The sequence below is a fragment of the Lepidochelys kempii genome, chromosome 12 (assembly GCF_965140285.1).
Source record: "Lepidochelys kempii isolate rLepKem1 chromosome 12, rLepKem1.hap1, whole genome shotgun sequence".
Taxonomy (NCBI): domain Eukaryota; kingdom Metazoa; phylum Chordata; order Testudines; family Cheloniidae; genus Lepidochelys; species Lepidochelys kempii.
This window is the reverse complement of record NC_136391.1, coordinates 41,264,432-41,289,190: the sequence shown is the minus strand read 5'-3', so window position 1 is coordinate 41,289,190 and position 24,759 is coordinate 41,264,432. Positions and strand designations below refer to the sequence as shown.

Sequence of the window (24,759 nt, the reverse complement as noted above, 5' to 3'; positions counted from 1 at the left end):
TGATTAATTTTTTAATCGCTTGACAGCCTAGTAACTATCTAGAGGATAGTAGTGTGATAATGAACAGCCAGCTTGGATTTGTCAAGAACAAATGGTGCCAAACCCGCTAATTTCTGTCTTTGACAGGGTTACTGGTGTGGTGGATAAAGGGGAAGCAGCAGATGTGATAGATCTTGATTTTAGCAAAGCTTTTGACATAGCCCCATATGACATTATCATAAGCACACTGGGGAACTGTGATCTAGATGAAATTACTATAAATTGGGTGCAAAACTGGTTGGAAGACTGTACTCAAAGAGTAACTGTCAGTGGTTCAGTCAAACTGGGGGGATGTCTCTATTGGGGTCCCACAAGCCACTGTCCAGGCTCCTTCGCATTAACGATTTGGAATAATGGAGTGCACTATATGCTTATAAAATCTGCAGCTGACACCAAGCTGGGAGGGGTTGCAAGCACTTTGGAGGACAGGGTTAGAATTCAAAAGGCTCTTGCTACGTAGGAGAACTGGTCTGAAGTAATCAAGATGAAATTCAGCACAGGAAAGTGCAAAGTGCTGAGCATGGGAAGGAAAAATCAATGGCACAAGGACAAACTGGACTAACCGGGTAGGCGGCAGGGCTGCAGACAGGGATCCGGGGATTAGAGTGGATCCCAGAGGGAACGTGTCAGCAGCCTAAGGCCACGGGGACAAAGAGGAGCAGTGTTCCGACGCGAACCACAGCAGTGTCGGATGTAAGGACCGGGAGGTCACTGTCCCGCTCTGCCTGGCTCCGGTGCAGGCTCAGCTGGAGTCCCGTGTCCCATGGCGGGCGCTGCGCGTTGGGAAAGAGGGGCACACGTTGGAGGGAGGCCAGCGGCGAGCCACACAAATGACCAGCCAGGGCCACCAGAACCAACCTCCCCCCGCTGCCTCTCCCTGAGGTGCTGTCGGTCGTTGAAGCAGAGGGGAGATACCCAGCTCCGGGGGCAGCCGCCAGGGAAGGGGCACGCTGGGGTTTTGTTCTGGGCTGGCTGCTCTGAGGCACAGAGAGCTCAGCTCCGCCCGGGGCAGGAGGCAGCCTCCGAGGGAGAGAGAGACTGTGTTTCCCAGCTAACTGCCAGGGGCCCGGGTCAGCCCCAGACCGGGGCTCGGGCGGATGCCAGGGTGCCGGCCTGAGTCCTGTTCCCAACAGCCCGGCCGAGCAGGTGACTGTCTCCTCGCGTCCCTCTGCTGCGGGCCCCGGCTGCGGGCTGCGTGGCCGGCCCTCCTGTGGCTGGGCTTGTGCGGTGCGTGCTCGCAGGCCCCAGCGAGACGCCCCCCTGCCTGCACCCGCCTGGGGCCGTGGAGCAGGGAGGCCCCTCCTCACTCCGAGGCGCAAAGGGCGAACAAATCCCCCCCACTTCCCAGCAGCCGCCATTTCCCGCAGGCTTCCCCCCACCTTGCCACTCGCACAAAGCCGGAGTTCCAGCCCCGGCCTTCCCCTCGGGGACCCGGGGCGGAGGGCAATGGGGCGGCCGCAGGGAGTGTGAACCGGCCGGGGGCTGCGCTCCGTGCCTTGGCGGGTCCCTCCCGCTGCGGCGCCCAGCTGGCCCTGGGGCCGGGGAGCCTGGCAGGCGCCGGGGGGTCGGGAGCAAGGCGAAGGACGATGGTCGTGACCAGCCTCCTGCGCTCGGGGCCCAGCTCCCCGCAGGAGGCGAGGGGGGAGCTTCCCCTGGGGCCCGGCTTCCTCCTGCGGAAGCTGCTGCTTCCGACCGGCAGCAGAGCCCCTGAGGGGACGCGAGCTCTCCCCGCGCAGTGGAGGCCGGTCCCCGGCCCCGTCTCCGGCAGCCCCTTGCCCGCGCCCGTCACGGGCAGAGCGGGGGGCGCTGAGAAAAGACCCGCAGCCCTGAGAACTGCCCCCGGGGGCAATTGCTCGGAAGCCCTGGGCAGCCGGTGCCCCGCGCCGGCCGGATGCGCCTGTTACAAGCCGGCCGCACGGGCGAGAAACCCGCAAAGGCCCCGTCGCCAGGCCGCGCCCACGCCCCTGCGGCCGGGTCCGGCGTCCAGCGGCGACGGGGAGGGTTTGAGCAGAAAGCCGAGGTTGGAACGGCCCCGCTCCACCGTGTGTCCGCTTAGAGCTGCCGGGCCGCGGGGAGGGCAGGGGCTTCTCCCTGCCTCCGCCTTCGGGCACAGGACGACGGCGGCAGCCTCTGGCGCGATGCCCGGGCGCAGGGAGGCGCAGGGGGCCTGGGGGCGGGGAGCGAGGGCGGGAGCACACACAGACCCACAGACACAATTAACCTCTCTGCTCCTTCCCAGGTAGCGTTTGAGCAGGTGCGGAACCCCCGGGCCAACTCGTTGTAAAATCGCGGCGCTGCGACGTCTCACCTTCTGAGGCAAACGCAGCTCCCAGACGCCTCTCACCTTTCTTCCCTTCCCGGGGCTGCCCGCAGAAGCACTTCCCAAGGTATAAATAAAATTCCCGTCTTCTCCTGCACAGAAACCCCCTTGTCTGCAGCGGGAGAACTGCAGCCCGCAGCCCAGGAACCAGCATTAAAGAGACTTGTCATTCAAAAATCTTCCGCTGGTGCGAGCCCGAGGCGGGGGCGAGCTCAGGCATGGACACTGCCGAACGGGCAGGTCCCCGAAGAAGGGGCCTCGCCGGCCAAAGCCGCAGGGCAGCAGAGCCCGGTGGAAGCCGGAGAGGGGCCGCCCACGCGCGGGCGCTGACCCCGCAGCACCCCGGCGCCCTCCGGCAAGCCCAAGGCGCCTGCCCTCGGCGGCCGCTTCCCCGCAGATCAAAGCCCAGACCATAAAGCGATTCCTAGACGCCATAAAACCATTTCCCCGGCCCCCGCCGGCGGCGGCAGATCAAGGTGCTGAGCCGGGGGAACGGGCTGGTTTGCCGAGGGTGCGGCGGGGAGGCAGCGAGGGCTGCGAATCAGCCCCCAACCCTGGGGGTCCTGGCACCCGGCCCGGGGACGGCTCGGCATCGCATTTCCCCAGGGCCCGCGCAGAGCACCCCGCCCCGGGCCGGCCCCGGAGCTCCCAGGGGCTTTAAGCCGCCGTGGTGCTGCCCGCCGGGGGAGGCCGCTGGCCCAGCAGCTGCGCAGCCCTGGCGATGGGCAACGAAAGGGCTCGGTGCTTGCCACAGACCCGGGTGTCCGAAACACCGCCACTCGCAGGGGCAGCGGGGCCGAGGGCAGCCCCGGGAAATCTGCCCTCGTCCGTCCGCTGCTGCGACAAGGCTCCCAGCCCCGCTGGGCAGCGCGGCGGGCCCTGTGATCACCCCGCTGGCGAGGAGCGTGGGCCGCGGGCTGAGCTGGGGGCTGCGGTGCAGGTGCCCAGGGGAAGGTGTCCTGGCAGGCTCCGCTCTGAGCCAGCATGGCTGCGGGTCACCAGAGGGGCTGGGGACACGGCCCTGCAGGCCCCAGCAGCCCTAGGCACCGGGGGACATGGTACCGGTGCTGGGGGGTAGCAACTAGCAGGACTGGGTGTGACGGGACATCTAGGGACCTTGTAGCTCACACAAGTGTTCAGCTGGCTCCAGGCAGGGACCCGGGGGCTTTGGGCTCACACAGATGGGGTGCGGGGTCCAGGCAGGGACCCGGGGGTTTTGGGCTCACACAGATGGGGTGCGGGCTCCAGGCAGGGACCCGGGGGTTTTGGGCTCACACAGATGGGGTGCGGGGTCCAGGCAGGGACCCGGGGCCTTGGGCTCACACAGATGGGGTGCGGGGTCCAGGCAGAAGCCTCGGGGATCCCAGGCTTTAATGTTTGCTCTCAGGTTATTTCTAAGAGGTCAGGATGCAGTTGACCCAGCCGCAGCAGTGCCCACTCCTGCAGAGCCTGAGCCAAAGGCAGCTCCTCTCCCTGTCGGAGTTGGAGACACAGGCAGAACCTCTGCACTGACCCCGTCCACTGCAGAGAGATTTTGGTGCATTTTCTGCCAGCCAGTGTGAGGCTGCCCCAGGGAGCCCTGCAGCACCTTGCCTTTCGGGCTGGAGGGCCAGGCTCTGGCTCAGAGGCCCGAGCAAGGGGCACGTAGCATGGCAGGTAGGTGAACCTGCCCCAGCTGGCTCAGCAGAGAGATCTCCCATAAACCCGGCCTCCCCAGAGCTGCTGTCTCCTCCCCACACTGCCCGCAGCCTCAGACGGGATCCCAAGAGAGCATGGAGAAGAATCCTGTCCGGTCGCTGAGTCAGTGAAAGCAGGGCAGCGAGTCATTCTCTCCCGACCCTGGTCTGGTCTCCACCTGTGCTGGAAGCCTGGGCCCCTGGTCACCCCCAAGCAGGAGGGAGGAATCAGACATGCCACAAGCCCCCACCACATCACTTTCCAATCCAAAGCCCCATTATTTTTAAGGGAGGCTCCAGGGACCAGTGGAGCTGGATGGAGCTTTAGCCCAGCGCCCACGATGCCGGCCCCTCCCTGGCTCACCCCATGCAGCTGACGTAGAGGGACTGGGCTCGGGGCGAAGAGGCATGCAGGGCTTCGCAAGCTTTCCCCACATCTCAGAGAGGTGTCCCAGGAGCCTCCCTGCCCCTTCACCAGCCCAGGAACCCCACCTCCTCCTGTGCTGCCCATTGCTGCCAGGTGGCAACTACAGCCACTGCCTAAGTGGAGGTGTCCATTAAGGAAGTGGTCAATGGGTTTGTTCAGTGCCAGGCCCTCAAAAATCACCAGTCAGGCCCCCCCCACAACACAAGATAGGCTTCAATTCAGGAGAGTTTGACAAAGACTGAACCTGGCTCTGGTTCTTTGCCTTCTTGCATTTCCAGCTTTTCTTCACCACTACGAGGGCCACAACCCTCCTTTTAAAACGCACAAAGCTGAGATTCTCCTGTAGGCATATGGCTCCAGGAGCAGGGCTTCAAGAGATGAGCTGCCAAGGAAGCAGTAGCCCATGCAGCTGCCAGCTCCCTACAGCCCAGCAGCAACCGCCCTCAGCTCTCAGACAGGTCTTCGCACCTGCTGGTCCCAAAGTGCTCAGCAGGTGGCCACCGGCAAGCTGCACCTTCCCGCCCGCAGAGTGCTGACCTGCTCCCAGGCAGGGCGGGAGAACACAGACCTTGCAGGTCTGACCTGGCTGAGCCTGTCCGACAGATCAGCACGAGTGCGGTCTGCATCCCCTGACTGCACAGCACCCATCCACCTGGAGGTGTCAGGTACCAGGCTACATGGACAGCTCGAGGGGAAGGAGGGGCTGGATCCTACTTTGCATTTCCCAGGGCACTGTCCAGGTCAATTCCCTTCCCTCTCCTCTGCAAGTGAAAACAAACCCATTTCCTCCGATTTCCCTTCCTCGGGCACATACACCACAGGGCACCCGCTTGGTCTGGGCTACGCTCTCCAGCATGGTACCGGGGGCCAGCTTCCGTGGCGAGAGCAGGACAGCATGCTCTGCCGTGCCCCTCCCTCTGCCCAGGAGATAGGGACCACGCAGGTTGACTTTACAGGTCGTGATATCGACAGAGGTCCTTTATAGCCAGCTCAGGGGGCCCTGCCACCACAAGGTTGGCCCACACTTTAGGTATTGTTAAAAACAACGTCAAACATACCCCACCCGCGCCAGGCACCGCAGCGGGGGCTCATGGGGGAGGTTTTGTAAATAAGTCCCCCGGAAAGGTATTTGAAACCCAGCCCTGCAGCACAGTGCTAATGCCGGAGAGCCCCCAGTGAAACGGGGGTGAACAGCAGTGCAGAGCAACACGCAGCACGGTCAAACGCAGGGAGGGAACCTGAGAGTGGACTTCCAGTCCCTGTGTTTCACCTCTCGCCGAGGAGCCAGTCCCACGGGCGTGGAGAGAGGCCGTTGTTTGAATAAGGTCTCTGCATTTTGAGCAGCGAGTCCCCTCAGTCTGAACACATGGGGGCAGGGGGGGCTCTGCACCTGGCAGACCGGTTGAACTCTCTGGGATGTACCTGGGCCAGAGCCACCCCGATGCCAGTGCCTCCTCACTGTGACGTGCCAGTGGTTTCATTGGCAGCTGTCCCATTAAACATGAACTGAAGGCAGAGCAAATGGATTCTTCACAGGTGGGGATTTTTTCCTGCCCTGCCTTTGGGTTCAGTACAAGTCTGGTTTCGGTTTTAAAAGTGACTCCCGGCATGAGTTCCTGTCATGCTCGTCACTGAGAGAAGCTGCCACCCGTAGCTGTGCCGGCCCTGAGCAATGCTGCAGTCTACACAGGCAGGGAGCCCTCACTGTGACTTTCTGATTTCTTGCAGATTCCACGTGGCCTCATTCATAGCTGAGGCAGACAGGCCAGAACACATGCTGGCAGGCCCCAAGTCACACAGGCTGGGGCAGGAGCCTCTGGAGGACTAGCAAATTCTAAGCACATCCTACAGTGTGTTAAATGCTCTCAGCAAACCGGGAGGCAGAAGGGGAAGAGAGATGAGGCCGTGGGATGCAGGAATCCGGCCTCTCCTGGCACTGCGTGCTGGCACAGACAAGCAGGTGTGAGTCGGCTTGGAAGTCGTGCTGGGGGCACTCGACCCTGCTGGCCTGTTGTCCTGCTAAGGCAGGACCACGAGCTTCTTCTCTAGGGTTTGGGGGGGAAACAAGACCCTCCTCATGATGTCATCGAGTTCCTCCAAGGCCAGCTGAGCGTGAAGCACAGTGACCTCATCCCGGTCAGAAGCCACCACTGACTTCAGCAGGCGGTAGAGATCCCGCAGCACATCCCTGAGAACCTGGGGAGAGATGGACAGTCAGCACCTCCAAGAGGCTCATTATCTGCCTTCACATTAGGTACAGCCAGCCATAAGCCACCAGCGTGTCCCATTGGGTCAGGGACCTGTCACTTTCTGTCCAGCACCCCAGGCTCAGCCAAGTCACAGGACACTACAGCAAATCACAGCAGTAGGATCACTTGGACAAATCCCTGCCCCTCTGTGCCTCAGTTTCCCCACCTGTCAGAGAGGGACTATGATACAGCCTCTCCTCTGTAAACACTGAGAGCTACAACCGAACGTGCTCACTCCCCACAGCAGATGCTGAGCCACTGGGTTTTCCCTAAAACAGGCCGGTGGTGGCTTTTCTCCCCAGGGCAGGTTTCTAGCTCCTCGGCTCCGGAACTGAAGCACATACAGATTAGCCACGTTGTCTGGCTGTGCGCGCCCACCCCTTACTAACCCACTTGCCATGTGACCCGCTGCTCCGTAGGAGCACTGGCTGCCCCCATAGGTCAGAGCTGCACGCACAATCCAGCCTGGCTGACGGGGGAGAGAACCAGAGAAGGGTGTGAGCACGTGTGACGTTCATGGGGAAGGGATGCACAGAACCAGGCTTTCACAGCTTTGGAGCAGGAGGTTCTAGATCTCTGGGATTTGGGCAAAGGCCTTTCTGGACATGCATATGGGTCAGAAAATCCCATCTCCTAATGGCAGGGATAGATGAAGTCCAGAGATGCCTGAAAACACAAAGTCCTTCCCTGCCCTGGTAGCGAGCCCGCTAACACTCTGGCGTCCATTCTCATCCTGGAAAGGGCCCTGGGGCAGGGGCTGCTCCCCGGCATGGGCTGACACACCAGCAGTGGGCTCAGCTGACGCCCAGGGACACCTTCCTTCAGTGCTGTGTGATGCGCAGCTCCGTATCTACAGTGGCACCATCCCGCAGGGAGCAGGGCAGGCTCTGGCCTGACACACCAAGTTTGGGGGGGCTCAGGGCTGGGGCAGAGGGTTGGGGTACTTGATGGGGTCAGGGCTCTGGGCTGGAGCAGAGGGGTTTGAGGTGAGGAAGGGACTCTGGGTCTGCGGGGTGGTGGCTAGGACAGGGGATTGGGACACGGGATTACCTCGGGCAGCTCCCAGGCAGCCGCACAGCAGGGGTGCTAAGGCAGGCTTCCTGCCTGTCCTGGCACCGTGGACTGAGCTGCACCCTGGAAGTGGCCAGCAGCAGGTCCAGCTCCTAGGCGGAAGCGCGCAAGTGGCTCCACGCAGCTCTCGCCTGCAGGCACCACCCCCCCAGCCTGGCCAATGGGAGTGCAGAGCCAGTGCTCGGGGCTCCATGCACTGCCCCTGCCCTATGGCCCCCCTGCCTAGGAGCAGGACCTTCTGCTGGCCATTTCCAGGGTGCAGCACGGTGTCAGAACAGGGAGGGACTAGCCTGCCTTAGCTGGGCAGGGACCACCAATGGGACTTTTAATGGCCTGGTTGGCAGTGCTGACCAGAGCCACCGCAAGCCAGTGCCTTCCATTCCATGACCCAGTACTGGGTCATGACCCACAGTTTGAAAACCACTGCCCTAAATGATCCCCCTCCCCTCCTTGGCTTTTGCAGCCTTTGGTTATCCAAAGGCTTTGTCCCCTGCACCCCCTCGTCTTCACTGTGTTACCCGATGGCACAGCAATGGGTGGGAGAGAACTCGTCAATGGCATCCACTTCTAGCAGGAGCCGAGCAAGGGCAAAGCGTAGTGCAATCCCAGCCCGTCTCTGGGAATTCCCAAGAGCCAGAGAACTATTTCCTTTAACAAGGGAAAGGTGGCCAAACAAATTCTGCTGCTGGGAACACCAAATAACTGGCAAGGAGAGCGGGAAAAGTCCTTGCCCCTGAATAAAAGGGCCATTCCTCAGTCACTGCATTTACATGAATGCCCCCATGGCAATGCCCACGGCTTTCCGAGATATAGCACTGACATGTTTTACCTGTGACACAGGAAACTGTCCACAGGGCTCCTGTGCCAAGTTCCCCTTTCCTCAGTCTTACTCCTGAGCAGGGGAATTCCACACCCCCTGGCAGGAGAATCCAGCAATCAGCAGTAGAGGCCAAGGAGAGAGAGACAAGGCTAGATGCCTTCCTTGGCGTGAGAGGCTCATAAGCCCATGACCACCTGCAACCTATCAAAACCTCTCCCTCTGGCTGTATTCCTGTAGGTCACCTGCAACTGGCACAGCACTGCCCAGCCTGGGTCCCCCGGCCACATGGGGCCAGGCATGAAGAGAGCAGACTTTCTGCACAGCCAGCTGAGAACGTGCTACCGGAAGGGTTAGTTTTACACACAGCCCAGGGCACTGCCACTTCCAGCACGAATGACATGGACCTTCCACCAGCGCCACCTCCCCTTGCTGTGGAGAGGGATGGGCAGGCAGGCCTGATACGGAGGCAGAGTCCCTCATGTTCACAAGCTGAGGGAAGAAGGTGTCCCATGGGGAAGGGAAGAAACAGGCAAGTCCTTGGGTTCTCACCAGAGCCATTGTCGTTCATCCAGAGACTCAAAGGAGCTAGATACTTTGAATGGCCCGGCCTGGACCTCCCTTCCCCAGTGCCTGGTGTTTCAGCTGTTGGCTCTGAAGATCAGAGGGAGGGTGTGCCTCTTCCGTGCAAAGGGAAATGGGTGCCAACAAAATGTACCAAAAAGGGGAGACTCCAGGGACCTGCAGCTGCTGTCAGCCCTGCCCAGCAGAGATGCTGCAAAGGAAGTGAGGGGCAGCTGGAAAGGACATGCACAGCCAGAGGGTGGGTTGGGAAAGGGGATTTTATCTGTCAGGCTCACTAGTGTGCAAGTCCTTGGGCTTTCTCCACTTTGCTCTGCATCCAAGCCTTGAATTGGGTGTTTGTGATGTTTCTGTGGGACCACAAGGCTGCGAGTCTTCCCAGTGCAACATGTGGAGCCCCGGAGCATGAAGCCCAAGTGGCTGCTGTTATCGCCAGTCCTGAGCGGCAGAGCTCGGAGCCACTCTCATTCCTCCCCAGGAATACGGCTGCCCATGGACAAGCATGGCAAGGCCAGGAACAGCTTTGCTGGACCCAGGCCATTGCTGGCCCTAGCTCTCTCCCCCCATTATGAAGATCCAGTGTGGTGTGAATGGAACACTGGCCCAGTTATCAACTGGTGAGTCCAACCAGGGGTCCCCAGGGCGCCCTGCTGCAGGGGGAGGAAGCTATTGTGTCGACAGGGCTTCTCTGGGATGCGATAGATTAGAACTCAGTTCATGCCTTATCAAACCGACCCACACCTGTGACAGGGCATCTAATCTTCATCCTGAAGATCCCCTCCCCGCCGCACACCTGACCTCTCCCTCGGCCATGCATGCGGCGGGCACTTCCGCAACTGCACCACTGATCCAAAGGGCAGCTGGCATCACATGCCTGCATGAGCGCTACCTACTGCTCCTTGGGGGGGAAGTTCACCTACTGCACTTTTAATGCCAGACTCGCTCCACTCCCCTTCACAGCAATAACCGCACATCCTGCACCTGCTGAGCACCGAACGCAGGATTTTTTTTGGGGGGGGGGGCGGCTTTCTACGTGTGTGTGTTTTGGAGGAAAGTGGGAAAGGGGAGGCCCCCAGGAAATTTGCCTATATTGGGATTCTTGAAACAGCAGCTAGGCCTCAGCAGAAACCCCTCAAAACCATAACCAATGCAACACCGCACCTAGCATGCACATTGTCAAACCTCCTATCCCTCCCCAGTGCATGCCCAAGGCACTAACTCCATTTCACAGAGGGGGAAACAGACAGAGGTCCCAAAGCAAGTCAGGGACACAACAGGGATTAGAACTCAGGAGTTCCTGACTCCCAATCCTGTGCTCAGTCCACTAGGCCACATGCCTCCCTGTATTCAGCAGGCTACCTCAGTAATTTGTACACCAGCCACCACCTGAAGTTAGTCATTCAACAGGCATTGCGCTGCACTGGGATGGTAGCAAAACTCTTCCACCTTAACCAGCAGCTTGTTCAGGTACAGCAACTTCACTGGAATCCTCCTCCTGGTAAACTGCCATATAATAAATTTTATATAGCATGTTGCTCACACAGGAATAAAACCTTACAAACAGCCAAACAACAGGGAAGAAATGAAAGGCTGCAAGATTGACAAGCACTCCCCCACAGAGAAATTGACACACCTGGCTACACTGGGACAGATAACCAGGACTGGACAAATCCACTTTACCATGGCAAGTGGGAAGCATTCACTGGAATGTGACTGGGCACAGGTAGGGGTGTGTATGTGAAACTTCAATTTCTTTATAAATTAATATTCCATTGCAAAAGTTGCTAACTCTAACCCTTGGGAGGGGAGGGGAGGGAAAAACCTTGGAAATATGAACTGAATGTAAAGCAACGCAGTGTCAACTTCCTGAGACTGCAGACAGCTCCAGTGCCTCTGCTGCAGATCACAGCTTTCCCCTAGGGTGGCAGAGGAGATTAACTCCACGCTGGTCAGTTTCACTGCCTCTATCCAGAATTCTGTCCCTAGCCCTGCAAATAAGAATGTCAGTTTCACTCTGCTGCCCAAGAAAACTACATATGGGCACAGCAGAGGCAGGCGCTAGTAGGATTCACTCTCCCTGAGTGGAGAGCTATAGAAATCTGTCCCCGCTTGCAGACACTCTTGAGGGGGTGGAGGGACAAAGAGCAGCTCCTTTTCCCTGTAAGCAGCTAGCAAGAGGAGAAATTATCAGACACCTACTAGGTAGAGGTGGATACAGACAAACCTGCAATAGGAACGCAAGTAAGCATCCCAGTCAGCACCCAGCTCTCTAGCTTCCAGGTTCCAGAGAGAAGCATATTAACCACACACAGCCGAAGCACACTGGGAAACTGCCTATGAGTGACGGGAAGTGGTAAAGCAAATGTAGCTGCTGTAATAGAGCTGAGATTGTGATGCTCTCAATCTCTGGTCAATGGTATCAGCCACAGGAAACCTGCCCCAGCTGCTGAGAGCCCTAGGAGAGACGTTTCAGAGTAGCAGTCTGTATCCGCAAAAAGAAGAGGAGGACTTGGGGCACCTTAGAGCCTAACCAATTTATTTGAGCATGAGCTTTCGTGAGCTACAGCTCACTTCATCAGATGCATCCGATGAAGTGAGCTGTAGCTCACGAAAGCTTATGCTCAAATAAATTGGTTAGGCTCTAAGGTGCCACAAGTCCTCCTCTTCTTTTTCCAGGAGAGAAAGTGTTCCATTCCCAGCAAGAACTGTGACAATCAATGCTCTGAGCCTGGAGCAGAGCGAGCACCAGCCCCAGTAGGGCAGCTTGCTGATGCCACATGCTATCTGTTGGAGGTGGGGGAAGCAGAAAGGTTAGAGGCAGACAGTTAGCGGGGGAGGAGCACCAACAGGCAGTGCCCAGGATGGGGGGGGCGTGTTCATTTGTTTTCTGCCTATCAAGGACCTTGATGACTGTTTTTGAAAGTTTGCAGAGGAATAAAATTAACCTGGGCGTGAGTCACCCTCATATAAATGTTCTTTTCATTTGTGCACTCCAGTGAGCCTCTGTCTATATGTGGAGCACTTACTGGGGGAATAGCTCGGCAGAGGACACAGGCTGGGTCAGCCGATAGCCCATTCTGCAGCCAGTGCCAACACACACTCAAAAAGGTGTTAAAACAACTTGTGGGTGGGGGAGACATAAGACAAGAAAAGGCAGGAAGCTGCAGGGCAGCTCTCAGCCTGTGCAGGGACCACAAGGAGGTGAAGCTAGGACAGTAGCACAGTCTGAACGCAGAAGTCCTGGCTTTAAGTTTTATGGCCTCTCCAGTGAGCGCAGCATGTGCGGGGTGTGACAAGGGGCTGTGGGGGCTGCCCTGCACTTGGTTTGGATTGCTTTCCCCAGGGGTTGGTTCTCTGGGTGTAAGCTACAGTGACCTGCATTGTAGAAAGAATCTGCAGTGAGACAACCAGGTAGGGAGCTGCTGCTTGGAAAGGCAGAGCCCCTCCAAGCCCCAGCAGCAGCAGCAGCCAAGGTGCAGGCTCTGCAGCCAGGCCTCAGATCCAGTCACCTGTTGCCAGGGTGCTCTTGGCAGCCATGAGCACGCTTCGCTGACACTAAGGAGCCGTCGTGGTTTAGACCCACTGCTGGGCTGGACCTTGGCGTAAGAGCTGTTGCCACCATTGCACGTTGTCCAGTGTGCTGGTGTAAGAGAACAACATGCAGCTTCCCAGATGGGATTTGCTCTTTGCCACCAAAACATTCAGCTCTGACGTGGGATTTCTAGTGAACTCAAGAAATCCAGAGCGACACTTCCCAGATTTTACATATTATCGCATCAGCATTTACAGGGAAGCCTTTACAGTGACGCGCTGTTCGATACCCACCCACCCACCACAGCGCCCACGTCTGGGGTGCTCCGACTGCCCCACAAAGGGCTGCACTGACAACATGCCTGGAGTACCAGCACTGCACCCAACTGGCATGCTATCAGGGTGGTATCAGCTGTCACGCTCTTGAATACAGAAGTCCAGCTGGTGGAAACTACAGATCCCCATGTGCCAGAAGCTGGGACTGGACAACGGGGATGGATCGCTCAAAACTGCCGTGTTCTGTAGATTCCCCCTGAAGCCTCAGGCACTAGACAGGATAACGGGCTAGATGGACCGTTGGTCTGCCCCAGTATGGTGGTTCGTATGTTCTTAATACTCTGTTTTGCCTTGTGGACGCCAGAAGGGCCAGCTCTCAGCACAATAAGGGAGCTGCACTGTAAAACTGTTGGCTGTGCATATTGGCCATGCATCACCTCTGCCCAGGCCAGTTCTGTTGTATAACAAGCCTACTGCCACTCATATGGGGCTAGCTCGTTCAGCAGGACCGAGTCATTTCTGGCAGCACAACTCCCAACACCCGCTGTATTGCACTTCGTTAGCAGGTCCCTCTCACACTGACCCAGTGAGTCCTCCCCTCCGGGTCCCACATGCAGGAGGTAGCACAGAGCAGCTTGGCACTACCCAGCAGGATTTTATGGCTAGAAATCCACTGCAAGGGAAGAATCCAAGGGGCCTCAGCAGACAGCAAGGAAGGGCAGCGTAGCCTGAAACCGCATGGCTCTCTGCTGCACATTGAAGTGCCCAAGACGATCGTGTAGGTTATTACAGGGGATGGAGCTTGGCTCAGACCAGCTCCTGACTTCACAGAAGTACAGTTCAAAGGGGATAAACTAGCTGAAAGTTCAGCAACACCAGTGAAGAACCAATCCTGCTCTGACATCTTTGGTGGAGTGGCTGGGTCATTCCGCACACAGGCTTTACTAATGTGTGATAAAGAGCTGGGCTTTCATCCAGGGACAGACCAAAGGAGAGGCAGTCATCACAGTCTCTCCCATAGGTGAGGGCTCACTGGCGCTTTGCAGACTCCCCAGCTGGCTGGGACCTCCCACTGCATGCAGCCTGCTGCAACAGAGATCCCTGCACAGAGCAGCAAGCCTCAGCTCAGGAAACAGTGGAGGGATCTGGGGAGCTCATGTGGACAGCAAGTGCTGCCCATTCTGTGCAGTGTTTCCCCTTCTCCAGGTGCTGGGCCTGCTCCTGACCCCAGCCGGACGCTGTAGCTTTGGTGGCTTTGCTCTTTTCCACTCTCTGCAAACACATGGAAGATCAGGGAAAAGGAACAGAGCAGCCCAGGGCTAGCAGCATGGCCTGGGTGCTCTCGTATGTCAGAACTAGCACGGATTAGACAGTCAGAGATGGTAGTAAAATCTCTGGTCATGGCAGGAAGACAGCCTTTGCTATAGCAATGCAGGGAGGTTGCTCTGGGGAACAGCCAATACCCAGGAGCTGCTGTGCAAGCAAGGAAGCTGGGATCAGTGTTAATGCAGAACATTAACAGTGGGTGCTGGGAAGTAGAGGAAGTCTGTGGCTTTTAGGGTAATTACTGTTCTCTTAATATTTCACTACATTCATGCTGGTGACTCCTGAACAGGTCTGGGCATTAGGAGCCACGAAACCAGGACAGAGGGCTCATGATTTCTAGAACTCCTGGGTGTTGCAGAGGGGGCGCTCCCTGCTGGGGACTGGCACATGCAGACAATAAGAGGAGACACCGTTGTGCACTAATCTTAGAGCTCGGCCCAAGAGCTAGGCAGGAAACCCTGCAGGGGGAATGAATTCCTACTCACCGTTACACTTTCATTAGCTGTTGCCTAGACATGGAAATTTACCTTGTGAGTTATTAGGCTCCCAAGAGCCACACCTTAGGTTTTACTGCCCACAACGTCTAGAGGAAATGTTTCTCGTAACCCTTCCCAGTGACTCAACTTGCACAATCAGAGCCTGAACGGCTGCTATCTAGAGATTGCTTCAGAGATACCCAGAGAGTTCAGTAAGTTGCTGTATGAGAGCACATTATGCTCACCAGGCTTGGGATGGGTGCAGCGGGCAGGACCCTTGGGTCTGGAGACACTTGGGAGTTTCCTTGCTACGTGGCAGGAACCAGGTGTGTTGACCGTAGGCTCCAGGGAGAATGTGTGAGCAGCGTGGTGCCAGGAGTGAGGGTCAGTCTGCCAAGAGGCTGCTCTGGGAGCAGGGATGGAGGCTTACCTCAGTCGCTTCCTCATTGAGCCCACGGAGCAGCACCACCACCACATGGACCGCAGCTCTTCGGACTTCAGCCTCGCCATCAGTCTTAACTACGGCTGTCAAACAGGAGGTCACCTGGCAGGGCAAACCGGGGTGAGAACTCTGTCAGTGTATGCAGTGCCTTTGCCACGTTCCGTCGTTCCCACCGCAGTGTCTCGGGGCGGGGCGGGGGTGCAGTCAGGAACCCGTCAGCACACCCACACATGATGTGGAAAACATATCAGTGACTGTAACATGCAGATCCACAAAGGCATGGCATACACACAGCAGGGAAAACGCCGCAGCAACAGCCCCCAGGGCCTGCCCACCTGCAGCTCCAGAGCAGGCAGGAGAACTCGGCGCAGAAACAAGCCCACGAAAACCAAGGCATACCTGGCCCAGCAGGCTAGAGAGCACCCCATGACATGGGTCTTTACAGAAGCTGCAGGCAATGGGGGCTGTGTCAGGAGTGGGAAGACTCCTGACACAGATGTTATGCTGCTCTCCTGCCTTTTCTGCCAGCCGAGGTATGGGGCTGCTCATTCAGCATTCCCTGCTGGTGCGGGGGATGATGTCCCACTCCCTGTGATTTCAGGGGATGGGACGGGGGAAATCCTCTTGACAATTTCAGAAGACCTCTGGCCTCTCAAGCTGGCTCCCTACATTTTCAAACCCAGGTGCCTAAAGTTAGATTCCTAAATAAAATGACCAAATTCTCAAAGGTGCTGAGCTCCTGAGACTGCCACTGACTTCAGTGAGAGCTGGGTCATTTAGCACCTTTACACAGATCAATTTAGTGGCCTAAACGTGGATTTGGGCACCTAACTTTACGCATCCAGATTTGATTAATTGTGCAGACGCCACTAGGCTCCCCGTGGATTGGGAGAGGCTTTGCTCTGTGTGTTGTCAGGGCAACGGGGGCTGCAAAGCTGAGCTGGGACCCAGGAAAGCAGCGGAGACTGTGCGACGAGAAAGCTATTGTATAACAAAGGATTCCAAGCGTGGCCAGGTCACGTACTCCCACTCCTTAGAAGGTTTGAGAAGGAATGCTACTGGCCTAGGTATTTATAAGGTACCTCCTGGCCTCTGAATCGTTCAGTGGCACAAGACTGGTTTTGGTTCATATATTCCCTTGTTTGGGCATTGGCATCCATGATGTCTGCATTTCTCGGGGCCACTGGATGGTGCTGCGATTCTCTCCCCCAGGAGGCGGGCGCTCTCTCAGCAGTGCCAGATGTTGTGGGTCATAGGGAGACACTGGGTATTTTATTATTTAAAACCCCCTTTCGGATACTACAGGTGATTTTTATGACCCAGAACAGGTACTGAAGAGTCTGTCATACAGACTGAGCAATCCAAAGTGCGTCTCACTGTTATAAAGTAGCTGAAATGGGGGCACATATTGCTTGAGTGAGACTTTCTGGAACAGCTACATCTAAAAACCTGTGAGGAAAACCTGTTGCCCAAAAGGAAAGTGCCTCATGCAGAAAACATGGGCAGCCCTGGATCACTCCTTTAGTGAGCAAGCGAATCTCCACCTTGAGGAGAGAGACTTCACTTGCACAGGGATTCAGCTATGCAGACTGCGTGTTTCTCTGCTGTTCAGCAGGCAGGCAGAGTTTAAAGAGTCTAATTAGATAATCAGCAACAGCAGGGAGAGTTTGCAGAGCTAGCATGTTCCTGAAATAGCTGACATGCGGTGCATTGGCATCTTGTCAAACGCTATCACTACCAGATTGATGCGTGAGCAGAGGCAGGAGGGAAATATTCATTACATCTGTCTGTCTTGCGGAAAGGCATGCTCTGCCAGCTGCTTGCGGACACTCTGCTTTGGCATTGCTGCTGACCACACAGCTTCTAGCCACACCAGTGCATTGGCTTGCCTCTGATGCTAGCCGATCCTCCAGAAACGTATGGGCTAAGAAGGGTTTCCCAGAGCAGCCTCTGAACAAGTGGTGGGGAACCAGTCTCAGCAGTTCACAGGCACAGGTAGACCAGCAGAGAGCTGAACAGCGAAGTCCTACAAGTCACATCCCAGCCCGTGACCCAGTGTGTCTCCATGGCCCCACCCAGATGGACTCTTTTCTTGGGTCGTGCCTGGGAGCATGACCTGCCTTCCTCCTCACATGTGCTGCCATAGTTCCTGGGAGATTCTAACTCACCTGCCTCCAGCTTTGGGGCCGAGACAGACCCAAATTCCCATCATCCAGCGCATACTGCACTTGTGCCTAAAGCTGTTCTCTTCCAGTAGATCCCAGCTTTGCAAAGCACTACCTGACATTAACAGACATGCTCCACTTTCCGTGACTGGTTGGTGCATTTCCAAACAGAATGGAAAAAGCATGAGAGTATCAGCAATTTGTTCAAGGACAGTGCCTAGTCCCCCCGCACCCTGGAGAGTGCATCTCACAGAGGAGCTGGCTGCTGCAATGCCTGCTCATCTCAGCTGGACTCCCGCCTTCTGCAGAGCCAGAAGGGGTTTACACAGCAGCCACAGAGGGGCTGCACCAGACCTGTCCACATACTTATTCATGCCAGAGACTAAGGGCTCAGGGAAGAATGGAGCTGGAGCCAGGGCTTAAAGTGATCTGGAAGCACCCACAACAGACCTGCGCTAGTTTCACACAATTGTAGGGATCCGACAGCTTGTTTCAGGCACATTCATAGTGCCCACTCACTCATCAGTGAGTGGGTCACCTTCGGGGGGGCGGGGTGGGGGGCTGCAACCCTGCAGGACTCAGCCCTAGGGCAATATCCGGATGGAGCTCCTCAGCCTTCTCTTTCTGCCAATACACAAGCCCTTCAATCCTTGGACCAGCTTAAACACAAAACTACTGGAGATCTACCTGAACAGTAACAAGATCCCCCCAGCTTTCCAGCCCAGTGACTATCTGCCCCAGTGATTCTTCTGAGGTTGGCAGGGAGATGGGAGCCCGCTGCCTAGCACTGTGTGGGAAGGCACAGCCCAGGTTTAAGCCAACACAATGTTCATATGGGACCATACAGCTCACAGGATGTATTACTACAGAAACACTGGAAAAGCAGCTTCTTCGGGCACTGTGGGAATGCCCTGGCCAGCAGGCTAAACTTGGCATCTCCACACTGCTTCCAGCCCTTACGCTTACATCCAGAATTCAAGCAGGCTGGGACTAACCCAGCCAATCCCCAGGAAGAGCCCGTGCTGGGAAGCAACTCACAAGCAGAGGGGATTGCAGAGAGCCTCCCATTGCTGCTGCAGCAGTTCTCCCTTCCCTGAAGCACTTCCACCTGCCATAGGGTCTGAAAAGGGATCAGACCAGCTGGGCACAGAACAGAGGTGACCTGTTTGTCCTCTGGCATGTGCTCACACTTCTCCCTGCCTCCTAGTGAGCACCTGCCTCAGCCATATCCTTCTGCTCACTCAGCGGGGATGGTGCTGATCTCAGCTTTTAAACTCATTAATAGCCTGCTCATTCAAAGGAGCATTACCGCAGGCCCCATCTCTGCTCTGTAAACCCGGCCCTGCACTGACATGCCTCTGCGGAAACCTACTGTAGCACGCCACTGACCCGTGTGTGGCTGACGGGCCCTGAGAGGAGGCTCTCTCTCTTTTATCAGCATTTCCATAGCACTTGTTGCCATAGTACCGGAGCTCACAAGCGACAATGACACGGCCTCTCCCTGCTCCTGGGAGGGTGGTTATAAATCACATTCATTTCTGTCAGCCCAACACAATGCCTTAGGAGAAGAGGCCCTGAAGACTGCAGCGCACTATTCCAGGCACCTCAGCTTCCGATTAGGAAGCACAGATAAAGTTGTATCAGCACCTGGTACAGGCCATGAGGAGGAGAGATTCCTAGTTCTCAGCACCCTGGGGAGACTAGAGCTCAGTATCATCCCAGACACAGGCCACCAAACTAGGAGTGTCCCTACTTTGCACCGGATGGCGCAGACGCAGGTACCCTGGCCTTTAATATAGAGATGCTGGGTGCAAAGAATGTGTGTGAAGAGGAGGAGAGGCTGGAGCATGGCATGGTCTTGATGGGCAACACTTCCATTTCAGCAAAGGCACCAGGGAGCTTCACTTTTATGCAAATGAGGTTGATCCCTGGGATCCCGGCAGGTTGCCAGGCCCACCGTCACTATCTACTGATGGGCCACACCTCTCTGTGCGGGGCATGGTGTCACTGGGCCGCCAAACACACCTGAGCCCTGTGCTCAGAGAGGGCACCGCACAGACACCGCTGAGCAGGCAACAGAACTGCGACAAGCTGCACTCAATGTTGTCATCTATTGTCCATGGCGCTAGTTACGGGGCTCTATGCTGCAGGAACATTGCTCTGTTATTTATATCACCACAGTGCCTAGGGGCCCAGTCATGGAGAAAGAACCCCGGTGCTAAGCCCAAACACACAGTCCCTGCCCCAAAGAGCTTACAGTCTCGAGTGTAGCAGTTCCCAACCTGGGGCAGGGGAAAGGAGTATACAGCTGTCTGGTCACATGGTGCTGGCTCTTCTCCTCCAACATAATAAAGACTAGCAGCTGGATACAGCGAGAAACACACTAGGAAAATATTTAATGTTATTTTCATGTACGTGATTAATCCAGTTGCCACCGAGGTGTGAGAGCACAACTGGAAGGGAGGTGAGGGCTGGTGACTGCAAATGGGAAGGGAAGAGACAGCTTCCCGGATCCTCATGTGCAAAGAGTGCTAACGTGGAATGACATTTGCCAGTTCACTACTTGATCTATGTATGAAAGTGCTCTTCACACATGGCTATTGAGAGGCCATTTTTGGTTGGTTTGTTCCTAAACAATTAAAGCCCTGGACCATGCACACACCTGGGGCTGCACATGTCTTCCACAGAAAGGAGTGATGTATGGGAAGGGAACAACTCTGGGAATGGCCTGTTTGCAGACACACTGGCTGTGCAAGCCCAGAGTCTTCTGGGCCTCAGCAGTGTTCAGGGCTGAGTGAGTGACACGGTGTTCCTGGGTTTAGTGCCAGAGTAGCAGGTTCACTGCCTCCAACACACCAAACAGTTACAATCAGCCAGGGAAAAATGAGAAACTCACCTCTGGCCCTGAAAAAAATTCAAGGGAGAACAGCAGCTGGGGGAACTCCACCTTTGTTGTGCCTCTGATATAAACGAACCTTGCCTAAAGCCTTTCCTCAAAGTGCTCCGACTGCAGCACCCCAGCCACTAGGATAAAACTGGCACAGAACTCTCCTCTTTTGCAGCAATGAAAAGCATAATGAGATGCTATTAACTGGGACGAGGTGCCTGTAGCAGGTACAAAATATGCTTTAAGATCTTGTACCACAGTGAAATTATTATAGGCAGGGCTGGTAGCCTGACGCTTCCCATTATAAGACCCTGTTTTCAGTTGCCAAACTTTAACTACTTGGGCTGAAATTTTCCGTGCCAGGGGTCTGCCTCAGACTGAATAAAAGTACCAACAAAAATTGTTCAACTGATTCAGAGAACAAGAAGAGGGAAAAATACATTGTTCTGCCCATGTTTAAAATATTCTTTCCGTTGTTTAACTGAGAAGCTATAGTGCGTCTGACAGCAAGGGCTTGAAATGTGGCACAGATGGTGGCTCCCCCCAGTGTCAGAGCTGTGCAGGTTTCTGCTCCTGTGAAAACTGCCCAGATTTGGTAAAGTGACAGGCCACTGGAAATGCTCAGTTTGCACATGCTCTGAAGGGACCAACAGGTACATTCTCTGAAGATTCTGTCTGCACTGAGCATGCTCCAGGCCAGGGCCACAGAGGCTGAAGGAGACTTTCCCTGTTCTTGTTCCCAGCTGGCCGGGAGCACTGTGGTGGTGGGTACCGGAACTGACAGGGAGACTCTCTCCTGTGATCCACCTGCCAGCACCCCAGCAGGCTGGAGGAGGAAGCTGCCTGACTTGAATGCAAAGGGGACAAGAGCTGAACATGTGAAAGGGGCAGCAGAGGGGGCAAAGTGCTGGGGGCAAGACTGGGAACTGGGGAGTGGGAAAACAGGTGAGCGGAAGACAGATTAGACAAGGAATCTAGGGGCAGGGATGACTAGGACTAGCTAGGTATGGAGTTGCGGGGGGATGGGGGACTGAGGTGAAGAGTCAAGGAAGAGTGACTGGGAACTGTGGGGGAGACACTGGGAACCAGGAGAGGGGGGAAAGGGGTAGGGAGGAGACTGAAATTAGACAAGGCGTCAGGGGTAGGAGACTGGGATGAGGAGCCAAGGGAGGGAGACTGGGAGCTGGGACTCAGATGGCGAGCTGTATTCTGTATCAGAACAGGACTTGACTAGCATGCAGTAAATAGGACCTGGAGTCACACACCAAACAATGAGGATAAAACAAAATATCGAATAGCTGCTCATTCAGCAGGCACCGTCCATCCTGTGCACTGAATGACGGAGGGGTCCTGAGGGAGGGGTAGCTCAGTGGTTTGAGCACTGGCCTGCTAAACCCAGGGTTGTGAGTTCAATCCTTGAGGGGGCCACTTAGGGATCTGGGGCAAAAATTGGGGATTGGTCCTGCTTCGAGCAGGGGGTTGGACTAGATGACCTCCTGAGGTCCCTTCCAACCCTGATATTCTATGAAACAACAGCATGGGAGCACTTAATTAAAGACTATGTTATAATGCATACACACAAGGTGGCCAAATCAAGGTTATAGGCAACCTTAATTCTGGCATTTCTTAACCCGAGTGCTTGACTCTGCAACCTTTACATTCTTTTGCGTGTTGTGACAGACCCAGACCAGTGGGGTACAGGAGTCTGATAGAATGCAAATATACTGGCCACTGGATGAATAGTTTTCTGTTCCTTGAGTGACCAGAGCAGGGGCTGTGCTAGAACAATCAGGAACCTGCTAGAACCATTTAAGACAGACAAGCTAACTAAGACACCTGGAACCAATTAAGAACATACTAGAATCAATTATGGCAGGCAAGCTAATCAGGACACCTGGTTTAAAAAGGACCTCCCATCAGTTAGTGGAAGGCGTGCAAGGAGCAGGGAGTGAGAAGGCGTGCTGCTGGAGGGCTGAGGAGTACAAGCGTGATCAGGAGGAAGATCCTACGGTGAGGATAAAGAAGGTGCTGAGGGGAGGCCATGGGGAAGTAGCCCAGGGAGTTGTAGCTGTAGCTGTCACGCAGCTGATACAGGAGACCTTGCAGACAGCTGCTATCCACAGGGTCCTGGGCTGGAACCCGGTGTAGAGGGCAGGCCCGGGTTTCCCCCATCCCCTCAACTCCTGATCGGACACAGGAGGAGTTGACCTGGTCTGTGAGCAACACCAGAAGGGAAGGTCTAATTTGGAAAGGGATCTGGCCTGTCCCCGACCCACTAGGTGAGACAACAGAGACTGCGGAGATTGTCCTCCATTTCCCACATGCTGGCCAGTGATGAGGTTAGCTGAGTGAACGGCAGGTTTGAGCCTCTAGCAGAAGTGGCCAAACTGAAGGCTGCCGTGAACCTCTGAGGTGAGCAAATCCGCCAAAAAGTGCAGGACCCACCAAGGCAGAGGAGGAACTTTGTCACAGTGTATAATATATAAACAGACCGAAATGGGAGATCCCGAAGACCTGCATTCAAAGGACATACTGCTCTCAGAGTATAAACCGGCCTCCTCATTCCCATCTCAGCCAGCACAAATGGTTTCTAAGATTAGGAAATTAAAAATGCACCTGCAAGATATGCAGCAGCCCTAGGAAGGCTCCTCCTCCACCAATCCCATGCCTCCACTCTGTAGGAGAGGGGTCGGCAGGAAGACACCTGTAACCATGTCATTAAGTCCGCTCTCCAGTGGCAACAGATACAAGGAAAGTGGCTATTATATAGGGGAGATGTACAGTGTTGATACCTCTTGAACCACGGAGCCCAGCTGGAAGTGAAGTCTCTGACACAGCTCTCCCAAGTTGGACAGACTGCTAGCCCTCAGGGTGCTATCCGGGTCTCTTGCTCCTCTCAGGAAGGCATGAATCAGAGGAGCTCTGTACTGGCAGCTCATGTCCCCTGCAGGAGAGAGAGGAAGAAAGCACAGGTTTAAAGAGATTTGACAGGCTTCAAAAGCAAATAGTTTAAAGGCCAGGAGATGCTTCCACTAGTGGGAAGGACTTTTCAGAACTCGTTTCCCGCTATGTTGAGCCCATTCCTGGTGCAGTATTGAAAAGCCCTTGCTTCAATTCAGTCGTTTTAGTTGCCAGCATTAGAAATTAGTGGGTCTAGTAGTTTTAACCCCTTCATGACTGTTGGAGCATGGCTGTGTTCCTGTACCATGCTTTCCTATAGAGTTCCCAGATGTAGCTCTTAAGCAGCTTCTCTCCTAGATAATGCAGGTGAGCCAGTGATCAGCTCTTATTATTAAATGACTCGCGTTCTCACTAGCAACGCACCACTGTGCTGTCTCAGACAGGGACTCTGCAGACCTAGTCTCTAGCAGCAATTCCAGAGGCACACAAGAAAAACAGCCCAAGAGTGGATTACCAGCATTCTGAATCAGTAATCTGAAACAGAGACCCGTGTCTGGGGCTTTCACTCTGCTGCGCATGTTCTCGCCATTGTCTGTAATTTCTGTCAGCCTTTACAAATTCAACACTTACAACAACAAAACAATTTCAAAATCAGAATGAAGTGCTAAAGGCTAGAGTTCAGAAAATCCAAAGGTTCAAAAAATCTATATCTAATTAGCATGTGCCAGTACTGTGGATGTGCAAACTGGGTAACTGTGCACACAAATGTGTCTAATTAGCTACCTGCATGCACAATTATCCAATTTATAGGCATTAGGACATGCATCCTGTGTGACTAAACTGAAAATCAAGCCAAAAGCATTGCGAAAATGGCAGGTGCATTGCCATGCATTCTATTTTCTGAAAATAGAAATCCAAACTGTTACACACTACAACTAAAATTAATTTGGGGCACTATTAAAATATAGGTGCAGAGACAACAATGCAGAATACAAACACAGAACAATTACAGACCAACTGGGACAAAAAAAGAGAGTGTGAGATTCCATGAGTACCTGAAGACACTTTTCTCTCTCATTTTGTCTCTCTGACCCACAGGTGGCAAATGAGAGTTGTTCTCAGGTATTTATTACAGTGCGTCTTGTGATGCCAGCTACTAGGAATCCACAGATATTACCGATACAGAGGGACACACACCGGAGCAGAACTGAGGTCCAAGACCTGGGTGAGAGCTTCTCAACCAAATACAGTGGCAAAACCACTTGTTAATGGAAGTTGCACACTGTGGTAGGCTAACAAGTTCTCTACACAGGCAGCTACTGCACCATGGAGTGGGGGAAATTAACACTTTTAGATGGCCCGTGACTTCAAGTGCCTCTCTCGGGGCTTCCTGCCACAGCCCTCCCAGTATCTGCTCCCTGAAAAACTCTAATCTTGAGTGGCACCAAAGCCATAAGACCACTGAAGCGAGAGCATGCACTTAATGGGAAGAAGAGAATTCAGCAATATATTTCAATGGAGATGAAGCAACTGTGACATTGTATCAGCACAGGAAAGGGTGAGTCAGTAAAGTG

General features: G+C 55.1%; 1 protein-coding gene and 1 long non-coding RNA gene across 4 annotated transcripts in view; one reads left to right on the top strand and one right to left on the bottom strand.

The window, feature by feature from the left end:
* The first annotated feature begins 1,870 nt into the window (after positions 1-1,870).
* Positions 1,871-9,419, top strand: LOC144929171 (uncharacterized). Its single transcript, XR_013634502.1, has 3 exons — positions 1,871-2,426; positions 6,191-6,716; positions 8,840-9,419. It is a non-coding gene; the product is annotated as an uncharacterized LOC144929171 (long non-coding RNA).
* The window catches only part of TANGO6 (transport and golgi organization 6 homolog), a 93,855-nt gene continuing 74,518 nt past the window's right edge, over positions 5,423-24,759 (bottom strand). For 2 of the 3 annotated variants that reach the window (XM_073308309.2, XM_073308310.2), the window contains 3 exons: positions 23,077-23,228; positions 15,221-15,334; positions 5,423-6,658 (listed from right to left, as the gene is read on the bottom strand). In XM_073308309.2, the coding sequence (XP_073164410.1) occupies positions 6,482-6,658; positions 15,221-15,334; positions 23,077-23,228 (443 nt within the window). In that variant the 3' untranslated portion in view covers positions 5,423-6,481. Of the gene's footprint in view, positions 6,659-15,220; positions 15,335-23,076; positions 23,229-24,759 lie in introns of those variants that run through there. The other variant, XM_073308311.1, reaches the window with a different exon arrangement.